Genomic DNA, 12,843 nt, shown 5'->3' with positions numbered 1-12,843 from the left:
GCCACGCACTTCCTAGGCAGCCACAGCTGTAGTACAGCAGCACAGGGAAAGCTTTCTCGGGTGAGAATTTAGGTTATTTGACTATAGGAGACATTGAAATCGGTGATGCCCAAGTTCACTGGCCCCATTGTCACACAGCGACGTATGGGTAGTGTCTCCTTGTCCGTCATCTGACAGCGCAATCTTTGCTAAAACCTACATTTTAAGATGCTTCACGTTCAGGTCTGCCGTTCTTGCAGATAAAACAGAGCATCTTTGAAGCACTACTTAACTTGAAAGCCATACTCAACAATTGCACAGCAGGATGATCTTCAGCTTTAATGTATCTCAATGCAGAAAATGAAAGTGTGGGTTATAAAAACAATTCAGTCATGATGCATCCGTGCTTACAGGAAGTGAAATACAACCATTTCTGCCCAATGTCCTATCATCTGTGCCAAGCCTATTGATAAACCTTCCCTGACAGAATGAAATACTCCTCCTGCAAAGACATCCTTAACATAATACATCTCTACAGCATTGGGCTGGACTAGGTTTGAAAAACAGCCTTTTATAATACACAGATGAATTTAGCACTTAAGAAGATTAATGGATTCATAAATAGCCTGGAAATCCAAACACATTGAATTTAGTTCATGGAACAGGTCAAACCGGCATTTATCAGCCATCTGGCATCTTTCTTCCCTGGGCAAAAAACTGTGGTCGAGCTATGGGTAGCTGCGGAGCCATCGCAACAGGGAGGGTTTGGTTTCCCCTGTACTCAGCCTTCCTCTAGAAATCGCTGGTGCTGATTAGAAAGCAGGAGATCCTTTTGGAGAGAGCACTGCAGACCAAAGCAGGCTGCCCCAAAGTATGTGTCAAAGGAGGTGCCACTTTTTTGCTGGCAAAACGTGCAGGCAAAAAAGCAGCTTCCCTGTTGCACACAGCAGCTGCTCCAGTAGATGAGGAGCGCGCAGCCATTTTGCACAGGTGCTGATGTCGGCTTTCGCCAGAGCTGTTTGCCTTACGGGCTGTGGGACCGTCCGTGGGGTTGTTCGCAGGCGTGCTGGGGTGCCAGTGCTGCCTGAGGCTGAGGGCATTACCTCTCGCTCACGGCTGGCCTGGTCCAGTCCGGCCAGTGAGACCAGACCCGACCCAAGGCGCCTTTGCTGAAGTGTTGAGACCTTTTGGAAGAAGTGCATTTCCCCAGTTCTCCCAGACAGTCACAGATGTAAGAGGGCACAGGAGCTGCTATGAAAAGGCCTTTGTGCATTAATTTGTACGTTACCCACCATTTTTCAGCTGTTCTGTGCCCAAAGTCCATCTTCAGCTGGCCTGCCCTTTGCGTCCATTTTTGGGTACTCACCGGCGTGTGACTGGGGAAAGGGTCAGAGGTAAGGAGGGCTACTCTCAGCTGGTTTTAGTCAACGTGTTGGCCATACTGAACCACCACCTTAGCAAAGAATAAGCCATGAAAAGTCAGGAGGTGGGGGCGGGGGGGAGGTTTAGAAAAATGTTTGAAAGGTTTTTGTAATTAATTTCCATTATTATTCCTATTTCATGACATTTCAGCAGTAATAAAGGATTCTGTATGTTGTATCGTTTCATATGAACATGTACATCATAGTGTGATAAGCCATGTATAAAGTATACAGTTAAAATATCACAGAACTGTATTTCTATATAGTAATTTATTTTTTAAAGCATTGCTACTTAACAAAAATGTAAGCACAGTCATGTTCTAAGTTAAAATATCTATTCTTTACGCCACAATAAATAGCTTGCCATTTGCTCTAGTCCATCAACAGGACATTCATGTGCAGCCTTTTGAGTAGCCTACAAAAAAACCATCAGACTAATTCAAGGATCTAAAAAAAAAACACCCAACAGGTTTTGAGCAATTAGTTTATTTTTGTGAGCAAAATATCGAATTATTTTATTAATGTGCTCTGATATATAAAATGGGATAATTCTTTCTGGCCATACTAGCAGCTTTCTTTGAAGATTTCAAAGATAAAGCATGTAAGATGCCATAAGAAAGAAAATGATGGCATAGTTGGTTAGTACAGCATAATATGACACGCTATGTGGTACATATTAGTGGTGGAAATACAAAATATTTAGTAGAGCCTGGTTGCATTTGTCATCACCATTTTCTGCCCCTGCTGTCATGCCATGAAATAATCTACAAATAAAAACAATATATTCCTTAAAACAATATATTCCTTGAAAAATAAAAGCACATTGAAACGATGTTAATAAGTAAACGGTTAAGCTTAAATAGTTTTGCCTCAGAAGAGAATTTTTGACAAACATGGGTCCGTCTGGTTCTCCTGCACCAGTGCCAGGATAGCAGGGGGAAAAGGATCGAAATGCTGTCTGTAGACATGGACAAAACACTCTGCTCATCCCACACCCGCCTGGGGCACGCACCCTCCCCAGATGCTGGTCTCCTGTTCATGAGGACTAGTGCTGCACCCCTGGATGCTGCCCAGGACAGCCCTGCTCCCCCAGCACACACTGGTGGAAATCAGGAACACCTCGTCAGCCTTTAGCAGCACCCGCCGTGGGTGCGGGTGTCTGTCAGGATATGAAGAGAGGGTCCGTTTTTGCTGCCTCATCGTGCTTTCATGAAGTCAATGGTTGGGTCAGCTGAGCTGGCCCAACTGAATAAACAGCGCCGCACCACCATCCGTACAGACCACTCTTCCCTTCGCTCCCAGGAGGGGACACTGGACGTCTCTGAGCAAAACTCAACCTTACTGCTCTTCTTTCATTGCTCATCTTCCCCACAGCTCTGTGAGTGTCCAGGAGGCTCTGAGACCCCACAGGGCAGGTTTCTTACCTGGAGTGGGACCTGATCTTGAACCAGATCCCACCAACTCCCAGGGGTATCTGGAGCCAGATCCAACCAACCTGCACAGGAGAGTTTGGAGCCAGATATGTATCTGAGGCCCACAATACAAATTTTTCCCTAATGACTAGGTAGGTACGGGGACTAAATGCTTAAGTAGGACCCATGCTCCAGGCAGCCCTTGGACTATTTGATCTGCAAAACAACAACTGTAAAAAGTGTTGGGAGGTAAAAATAGGTGCCAGCTTCAATACTGTCTTCCCCCACCCCAGAAGAAACCCCATCTGTCAGTCCGTCCAGCTGTGTGGTGTTACTGAAGACTTCAGTTGTGTTTGCCACCTCTTCAGGAAGGCCCATCTGGAGCAGGAGTTTAGAGATAAGGCTGTTGAACTTGCTCTCCGTGGTAGACCAAGGCTCTTCACTTGGGGTGGGGCCTTCAGACGTGACATTTAACTCCACTGGGTCAAGACAGTAACCTTCTGGTGATCTTTCATAGAGAACGTCCATCAGGTCAATCCCAGCTACTGAGGAGGGGGAGGCACAGGGAATATCCCTGACAAGCCTGTAATTCTCCATCCACTCCTTCAGCCACTCGATGCGGCAGTCGCACTCCCAGGGGTTGCGGAAGAGGTACAGCCGCCCCAGGAAGTACACCGGCTGGAAGACAGAAAAGGGCAGGGTTGTCAGGTTGTTGCTGTTCAAGTGCAAGGCGACCAGGCTGGTGAGGTTTTCAAAAGCCCCTTCCTCAATGTGGTTGATCCTGTTGCGGTCCAGGTAGAGGACCTCCAGCTCCGCCAGATCCCTGAACCAGGTGTTGGAAACATTCCTGAGGAAATTCCCCCCCAGGTTGAGCATTTTCAGGCACCTCAGGCCGTCGAAGGAGTTTTCTGGAAGTTCACTGATCAAATTGTCGTTGAGGTACAGATACTCCATCTTCTGGCAACCCTGAAAAGCTCCCTCGTGAACGACATTTATCCTGTTGTCCTGCAGATTCAGGTATTTCAGCTTGGTCAGGCCCTGCAGAGAGTTATAGGCTACTGCTTCAATCCTGTTTCTCTCCAGGTAAACGTGGGTCAGGTTTTCCATGCCCCTAATGGCACCTGGGATCCTCCGAAAGTTGTTCTGGAAGCAGAAGAGCTCCTGCAGAGCAGGCAGCTCAATGAAGATCCTGTCCGGGATGTTAAAAAGGTTGCAGTCTGCCAGGTCCAATTTGACCAGCCGTTTGAGGGCAGTGAAAGTCCGCGTGTGGAGGTAGCGAATGTACTCATTGTGGGCCATCTTCAGCTCCATCAAGCTGGGCAGCCCCTTGAAAGCACCCGGGGTGATGAAGGAGATATTGTTGTGGTTAAGTGACAGAGATTTGAGGGAAGGCAAGGTTCCAAAGGCCCTCTCGGAGAGGAACTTGATGCTGTTCTTGTCCAGGTTGATAGAGGAGGCTTCACAAGGGAACTCGCTAGGGATCTGCCCCAGACCGGCACGATCGCAGAGGACGGAGCAGCTCCGCTCCTGGGTGCACACGCAGTTGGCAGGGCAGGACCGCACACAGGCCCACACCGCATGGACGTGGGGGACCCAAAGGAGCACTGTCGGAGAGGAACACGCCATCCCCACAAAGTCGTGGGAGGAAAGAATCAGGATGCATCATTAGCAAATATATTAGTCATGACAGGAAAAAGAAATTACACTGTCTTTGCCTCCCTTTTAGCCAGGCTAATTGCCACGACTTGTACACCAGCACTGACCAAGAAGCTCTCGTGAAAGAGTCCTAAAAATCTTCTGCTAGGGTTTCTAAATCCTAGCAGAAGGTGCATATAGATAGGTAGGTAGGTAGGTAGGTAGATAGATAGATAGATAGCTAATGTCATTTAGAACGTCATCTCTGATTAATTTCTCTCTCTAAGAGGGGGACTCACCTAGATTTAAGTGTTTCTCAGTGTCTCTGTGACTTGTCTGTCAGCAAACTGATGGGGACATGGTTTGGCGGGGGGGACAGGCAGAGATGCTTTGAAGGGCAGCAGCTGTGGATGAGTTGCAGTGGTTTTGGGTGGGGAAGAGCGGGGACCAGTGTCCGCTAGTCTGGCAGTGGGCTGGGGAGATCAGTTAGTTGCCTGGGGCACATGATATTCACGCTTTTTGCTTCTTTCTTTTCTTTGTTCATTCAACCTAACATTTCTCCACCAGAGCCATGAGCTGGTGCAGCACTGCAAGGGCAGCTATCAGCTGCTAAGTTTGCGGAAGTGTTTAAAAATACATTCCCATTGAAAGCATGACGAAAAACAAATTAAGGGATAGTGTTCAACTGCTTTCTTCATTATCTCATCATAGATGAGATACTCTGCACCTCCAGCACAGTTTTTACTGTTTTGCCAATTCTCAGGACGGTCACCATAGTGCCTTTTGCTTGGTGGGAGCAGCCGCTTTGTCCTTTTATCAGCCAGACATGGGATGTGTGTGGCTATTCTGGTTTCTTTTCAAGTTAGTCCCATGCAGAGGGATGTACGACAAGGAAAAAAAGTAGAATGCTCTCGGTGAGAAATCAGAGAAGAACGAAAGGAATGGGAGACATTGGCCTCCATGGACAGGCATTTTTATGGGGAAAAAACATCTAGTCAACAAGACAACTGCAAAATAAACTCATCAGAGAGGAAGAACTAAAGGCAGAGCTCATTTTGTAATTGTCCTCACAGGCACATCCTACCTGCCACTCAACAAAATGAGCAGCCACACCAGTGAACTCACCGTGTAGTCACTGGCAGGAAATGGTGGTATTGCTACTGGCTGGTTTTCCCGCTGCTGTTTATTGGCTCTCACACAAGCATAATCCTTTGATATTTTTTTCAATGAGACATGAGATACCAACAGCCACCTTGATCACAGCACTGCTGGGATCACGTTGCTGCTGCTGTGTGCATGTCTGGCCCCAAGGGCCAACGGACAAGGAACAGGCTTCCCCCATGCTCCTGCTGACTCTGGAGAGGGAAGCCTCCAGCAGCCAGGCTGCCTCTCCGTGCTGGTTTGCAGCACGGCGATTGCCCACTACAGCTGTATTCCCAATGGACATTTTTATTAAGACAGACTTGTGAGGTGATATGCCAGGAAGCATCAGCTTCAGCAAGCATCAAGCTTTTATTTTTGCAGCCTCTAAGGCTTTAACGTACAGACCAATCTACAGTTCGAACTGCAATTGCTCTGCCTTTTTCCATCTTTTTTTAAGGCAGCATGCATGCTACTACAGCTTTAAGTTTATGCTGCCTGTGGCTTCTGCAAGCAGGAGTTTTGCAAAACCAGTTGCTGGGCAGGTCCCCATTGAGAAGACATCAACCCAGGAGCCACCCAGCCTAGTTCTGTTTGAACCCACCTGGTCATTGTATGTAGAAGAGGGATTTAGATATGTGGAGGGAGCATCCCAGAAGGACTTCAGCTGTGGCCTCTTTCTGGAAATTCAGGTCCCATCAAGCCTGACCACACTATTGTGACCAGAGAATTAGCAAAACCGCATCACTTCAAGGATAAATGATAGTGAAGGACTCTTGAGAGGTGGAAAGGATTTTAGACAGTGTGTCATTTTGTTTGCTTGTTTGTAAGCTCTTCTTTTTCCTGAGCCCTTATCTAACAGCTGCGACTAAAGGAAAGTCCCCTTCAGCCAAGGCCCGGGGTAGACAACATGTGAGGAGCCTAAGGACAAGTGGGGGACAACTCACCAGCCTCAGATTGCTGTTTCTTCGTGCAGGCTGCCCAGGGGCTGCCTTGTTTGCTACCCTTTGCACCAGTCCATGCTGTTGCTTGCAAACAGGGGCATATGTTGTTTTTGTTAGGCAGTTAGATAAACTGAGGGCCAGACAGATTAAGGATTTGCCTGTTCCCAAATGTCTGATTGCAGGTGGCTGTCTGGAAACGGTGGATGCAAGCGTTGCTGCTGAAACGAGAGCCTTGCCTGGGCTCAGGGTGACATCCAGAGGGGCGTATGTGCATAGGCTGTTCTGTATGTGAGACTGTCCCAAGCCAGTTCAATGTTTAGCTACAGCTACCAGCTCAGTCACGTCTCTGGCCTTCAGAGCAGACCTCCCCCAGCAGCTGCGTGCAGCTTAGGAATGTGCATGCTGATAACGCCTTTCCCTCCCTGCTTGTGTCTGTATCCAAGCCATATCTAGCTTGTTTTCCTTACACACAAGGTTTTTTAGTGCCAAATCTGGGTCTTCTGCTCGTGGCATTTCATAGCACGCATCTAAGATCTCTGTTTACAAGTGTACCTCTCTGCATTGTGCAGTACGTGGAAAGCAAACACTTGCAGACCATCCAACTAGAAAACCATCCCCTGGCAATAGGAGCTCAGAGGATTCCCTCAGCACCGCAGTCTTTGTGGCAATTCTCCCTCTTTCTCTTGCAATGGAAGTTGGAAAAAAAAATCCTCCATGTGAACCCCACCAAACCCTCGGAAAAGCTGCTGCTCAGAGCCGGGAGGTCACAGCTCCCCTGTTGGTCAGATGTCCTCTGACCAACTTAGCATGAAACATTTCCACTTCTCCTTCCTTATCCTGTCCCTCCCCCAAAAGGGGTGTTCTTTGCTTTTTACACTGTGGCAGCACCTGGAGGATGCCTCCAACTTAGCAACACAGAGGGGGCTCAAATGAGACATATGTTTAAAAAAAAGGGTGAAATACAGCAGCAAGGTCAAAAATATTCGTGACATTAAGGAACAAACAAAATGCCACATAGGGATGATGTCTTAAATACTACGGTAATTCAGTACTTGAAAGGAAAAGTGAGAGACCGAAAAAATGTTTGCAGAGTTTTTAGAAGGGTAAAGAGAAAATTATTGCAGTAATTGAGTATTCAACCTACACCTTTCTGAACGATCTGTCTAATGCACTACTGGTTAATGCAGAATAAGAGTGTACTCACCATTTAAAATGATGGCAAACATTACCTTGATTATTCACTAGTGGCATTTCAGGTCTGGCAAGCGCACCTGAGGGATCTAAAAGCACACAGGAAGAGCAGAGACAGGTTTCATCCTCTGTCGTTTCCCTGCATCATTTTCCCACAATAAGCTCTATGTTTAGAAAGGAAGGTAATGGAAAAAGCTCTTCTCCCACAGGCTTTCAAACTGACAAAGTCCCCAGCACCTTCCTGGTAAGTATCCTTCTTCTACCACTGACCTTCTCAGGGAATCCTGCAGCTTTGTGCTACACCTTTTCACGAGCTCATCCGCATCCTTCCCGCCAGCTGTGCCAAGGGCAGGTTCCTACCATCTGAGGTGGGAAAAGGCCAGCAACAGTAAGAGACGGGCCAGCTCCCCAGGCAGAAGGTGCTGGTACAGAGGAGCGTAACCAGCTTAGCATCAAGCAGTCAAAACTAAAATTACCAACAAAAATAATCTAGATACGTTGCTTACCTAGCTGAGCAGTGCCTGGGTCCTCCCTCCTGCTCGTGAGGCTGCCATTAGCCATACGAGTCAGTCTCTGAAAAGTTGGCATTTTTTTTCTCGCAAGCTATCATTTAATGGCAGGAAAATCCTCTGTATCAGAGGAGGATTAGCAGAGATGGAAGAATATGTCTGTCCTCTAAAGCTCCCCAAGCGAAACAGCAATTGCAGACAAACCAAACTGATGCTTTCTCCCCTCTGCCAATGTACTCTGCCCCCACCATTAAAAAAAAAAGATACAGTCCAGAATTGGACCGCTGCCATTCAAACAGCATTGCTGAAAGTCATTACTCCACTCTCCATTATATAATGGCAGAGAAGGTGGGAGTGGCGGGTGCAGCCTAAATGGGATTATCTTTGGGGGCAAGCGCAGGCTTATGGTTTCCCTTTGCTGAGCTCTCCACACAGACACAGCCCGGGACTCTCTTCCCCCATGCACACTTTGCCAGCCCCAGCGTGCCTCACACGCTGGTAACAGGATGGTGGTGTGCTTTGCTTTGCTGGGAATTGCTCCTGCAGAACACGGAGACACCAACAGCACTGGGAGAAAGGTCAGCAAACACAGGAGCTTGCATGGTGTGTAAGGCCTTGCTGATGATGAACTCGGCCCTGCCTGTGAGTGAGTTTTGTTTGTGATGCTCCAGCTGGTGTGTGGAAATCATAAGGACAGGTTCTGTATGTGATGGTGTTTTATCATTCAGGATGTGAATTGGTTTTTAAAGCCTTTTCTGACAGAATGATGATGGTTTCTTTGGAGAATGGGGGCTGAATAAGTGAGTTATCTCAGCCTCCCGTGCCTTAGGTAATTGTGTTCACCATGTCAGAGGGAAAAATAGCTCTACTCTTTATTTCTAAGTGAATTATTCTGCTTTGTTTTTTTCAGGAAATAGAATACCTGATGACTTTATGTTTGATACAGCAGGAAAGATTCAGCTGGGAACCAGCCTGCTGCTGCTTGGCTCTGCCTGCAAATTAAAGCACCCAGCTACATCGGGTTTATTTTGGTTTGGCTTTCCCTCAGTCTTAAGGCACCTGGCTGGCACCTCAGGAAATGTATGTCTGTCTGAACAGCACGTAAGCAGGTTGGTGCTGGGGGGCAGGCTGGAGGGAAGGGGGTGACCCATATAGCACTGATTTTATCTGAAGGATACCTTTCCCCACCACATTCTTGTACCAACCCCCCAGCACTTCTGTGCTTTGCACAGAGGAGGAAAGATGTTTGCAAGGCCACACACAGGTGCATTGCAGCCTCCACCACGTAGCTGAAGCTGCTGAAGACCGTGTGGGGACAGAAATGGCACCGGCTGGGCGCTGGTGTTTTCCCAGAAGGTCCTCGTTCCCATGGGAATAGCAGGAAACCACAACCTGTCTGATCGCAGAAGGCAGATCACTGGCCTTTTGGTCATGGAGGAAACTGCAGCAGGAGGAGGAGGATGCGCTATTCCCAGCTCCTTTTTCCTCAGCATTTACCAGTGCCCTAAAGGCGGTACCAGAAATCCCATGTCTCCCCAGATGCACACATGCTGTAGCAAGGGGTGGCGGCAGTGGGCAAGGAGGGTACTTGGGACTCAGGGACAATTTGGCATGTGGTCCTTCCCAGGGACTAGGCCTGCTGCTTGGTTTGCACAGCAATACCACATCTGGTCAGTTGAGCAGTGTCAGAAATGCGGAAGGGCTGATCTGCACCAAGGCACCAGGTTGCTGCTGAGATTCTGGGGCTCTCTTGTGTCTCGCGGCTCTTCTTCCACGTGCATAGGGACCAGTGGGGGTGGGACATGAAGGACCACTGAGCCCTGGAAAGTGTTTTTGTGGCCTGCAGAGCCACCTCCCCCAGAGAGGCAGCTTGCAGGACATGGCAAAACACATCCCCTAAGGAGAGCGCTGGGAGCTCCCACTATGTACAAGTGGGTGGGGGCTAGTAGGTTGGGGATTTAGGGGCTTGTTAAACTGGGACCTGTACGCACCTCAGCAGTCACTTTTGGGTGTGGGAGGGTGGTGGCAGTTGGTGCCTATTGCAAACTCAGCAGCTGCAATGTCATTAGCAATGCTGCTGAAGCAGGCTCCAGCAGAAGCTGGAGGAAGTCTGGCAGGGACCACTGATGCTAGGGTAGGAACAGCTGAAACAGCCCATGTCCTGCCCTGTCATGAGCTTTCCTACCCACAGCCTCTCCAGCCACCTCTGCTGGCACACCTGGAGCTCCTGCCTGGCCAGCAGCAGCAGCTTCAAGGCTTACAGCAGTGTATTTCTGTGCATCATTGATGGGCAGGAGCCTCGTCCACCTCCAGACCACAGCACAGAGACTATATAAACACCTCAGCATATGAACGGGAGGAGGCTGGGGGTCTGGGCTTGGGAGACACATTGGGGTCATCAAGGTTTCTAGGAAAGCCTCCCAGTGCAGGTAGCCAGCTGGTCAGGGAGCATCACCCTGTGAGTGGCTTCAGCAGAGCGCTGCAGGAGCACCAAGCTCATCACCCAGCACCTCCCGTGAACTTCTGCCAGCTCTTGCAAATCTGGATGCATTTCCTGATAAGCCTTGGTCCTGAAAGGGCATGACAATGTGAGAAAGAGGCCTGGTAAGGAGAAGTTTCTAGTCATCTTAGAAAACCTTAACTACCAGAGGGTACATAAAGGAGCCTTGCATTTATTCTTAAAAGAAATAAATTTGGGCTTTAAACCACACCTCAACATTTTTCAGAGCATGACTCATGGCTGGTTAATGCTGTGGGTTGAGCACACTGCAGATGCTCAGTGCTGGGAAGCTGCTGTGGCTGCCAGGCTGCCAGCTCAGAAGCTACAGACCTTGCTACTGTGGCTCTGCGCTGTTAGGTTTTTTTGCCACCAAGGGCTCTTCCTCATGACATGTCCTGCCCTTTTTAATCTCTGGGAACTCAGAGAAGCCAGAGGTTGACATAGTGGTGGAGCCAAGCCCAGAAAGCAGCAGAGCTTTGCTGCCACTGAAAAAAAAAAAAAAAAGATTTTTATATCTGATCTTCCACCCAAAGAATTTGAGAATTCAGCCCTGACCAGAGGAGCCCCCTCTGCTCCAGTGGCGTGTGCTGGGGATGTAAGCCTTGGCACCGCTTCAGGAGCTGGCAGTGAGGACAAGCCCACCTTGCAGGGCAAGCCTGCGCAGACTCAATGCAAGACTATTTCTAACAACCCACTTTTTCATGGCCAGGGGCATTTTATACGGCAGTGGGTTAAGGATCTGAGTGTAGCTCCTATCTCTGATACACATTGATATGATTTAAAATGATCACTGGGGACCACTTCATGCAGTGGTTCAGCTGCAGGTTAAAATATTCCCTTCATTTTCAAAGGCTGGCTAAAAACAGCTGGTGGGACTCATCTCACCTAACTGAAGGTAGGAGCGGTCTCATCTCACCCACTTTAGGTGCTTACTGTGGGCACCATCACAGGCCCATTTTCACAGACAGAGGATGACAAGACAGCTGAGGGCAGGTAGCTTTGGGGACACCTCCATGCTGTTAAGACACCAGCACTAGGTTAGCTGGATCCCAAGCATCGCATGTCCCCGGATGCTTCCACCATGGAATGCTGCCCTCAGAGCAGCAAAGAGGCAGAGCTGCTTGCCTGACACCGGTGGCCGAACATCTTCGTGCCCCTTTTTTTTATTTCTATGAGCTGCTTGCATTCATGGGACTAGCGCAGGGGGGTGAGGTTCTGGCACCGCAGAGCACCCGAGCCCCTCCGCCTGCCCCAGCCTTTGGTTTCCTGAGTTTCTGTAATAGCAGCCACAACTCGATGCATACTTCCCCTCTTCTCACAGCAGCAGCTGTGTTGTACATCTGAGTCTTTCCTGAACACATAATCACTGGGGTGACCTTTGAAGTAGCTGCCTCAGCATTTCTCGCCAGGGCTCCTGTTGTCAGCTCTGCTTTGTGGGACCCAGGCTGCGTGTAGGGTGGTCACCCGGTTAGCCGCGCAGCTGTGCACAGCTCCGGATGGCGTAGGTTCGGGGCTGGGAGGAGAAGTCCTCTGCGGTGGGGACTGCTGTGCTGCAAGAAGACAGGACAGACAAGTGTGGCTATGTTGGGTTTGCAACTTCAGCACAGCCAGCACCACCACCAGCCAGTGCTTGGTGCAGCCGTGATGTTGCTATTTTCAGGAGATGCAGAAGCAGCTGAAGAGCCAACCAAGACTTCAAGAACAAGGAGTTAAGAGCCTTTCTCTCACTCAGAAGAGGGTCAGCTTTTCTTCTGTAGGTGGGGGCTTCATTTTTGCCTGGACTTTGCTCAGGCGTTAAGCTCCAGGGCCCTGAGGGCACAATAGGCATCTTAGGGAGGGGTCTCCCCTGGGACCACACCCCACCACTGCCCAAGGGCCCGGGAGTCCCATTTCATCCCAACCCAGGCCCAGGGCATGTTGTCGCTGGCCCTCTGCCCTGTGTTGCAGCCCCCTCGCAGCCTGCCCACCCCCGTCATGGCACAGCCATGCCCTGTGCCATGCCTTTGTCGGGCTGCCTTTGGCTGGCGAAGACCCACACCGCCTCAGGAAACCCCTGGGAAGGGACAGTTGCTGTGGTGCCCCCCACGATGTCCTCCCCATGTGTCCTCAGCA

At 49.3% G+C, this 12,843-nt stretch overlaps 1 protein-coding gene across 2 annotated transcripts; it reads right to left on the bottom strand.

Annotated features, from left to right (window-relative positions):
• Positions 1–1,525: 1,525 nt before the first annotated feature.
• Positions 1,526–10,277, bottom strand: NYX (nyctalopin). 2 transcript variants are annotated; one of them, XM_075098306.1, is made up of 4 exons: positions 8,229–10,276; positions 7,993–8,085; positions 7,736–7,811; positions 1,526–4,416 (listed from the first exon to the last, which is right to left on the bottom strand). In XM_075098306.1, exons 3-4 carry the CDS (start codon positions 7,755–7,757, stop codon positions 3,020–3,022), a joined length of 1,419 nt encoding a protein of 472 aa, XP_074954407.1. In that variant the 5' UTR covers positions 7,758–7,811; positions 7,993–8,085; positions 8,229–10,276; the 3' UTR covers positions 1,526–3,019. The 2 variants fall into 2 exon arrangements, with proteins under 2 accessions (XP_074954407.1, XP_074954408.1); XM_075098307.1 differs by having other exon boundaries at positions 7,736–8,085; positions 8,229–10,277.
• Between the last annotated feature and the right edge of the window lie 2,566 nt (positions 10,278–12,843).

This window comes from Phalacrocorax aristotelis, chromosome 1, assembly GCF_949628215.1.
Source record: "Phalacrocorax aristotelis chromosome 1, bGulAri2.1, whole genome shotgun sequence".
In the NCBI taxonomy this organism is placed as follows: domain Eukaryota; kingdom Metazoa; phylum Chordata; class Aves; order Suliformes; family Phalacrocoracidae; genus Phalacrocorax; species Phalacrocorax aristotelis.
Note: the sequence above shows the minus strand (reverse complement) of the source record. Positions and strands in the feature narration are given on the sequence as shown.

What these genes read in the sequence shown, in the direction of transcription:
- NYX (XM_075098307.1), bottom strand. Translation starts at nt 7,757, where the DNA reads ATGTTTGCCATCATTTTAAATG. An exon ending in GTTTGCCATCATTTTAAATG is followed by an intron (nt 4,417 to 7,735) that starts GTGAGTACACTC and finishes CCTCTCCGACAG; the next exon opens with TGCTCCTTTGGGTCCCCCAC.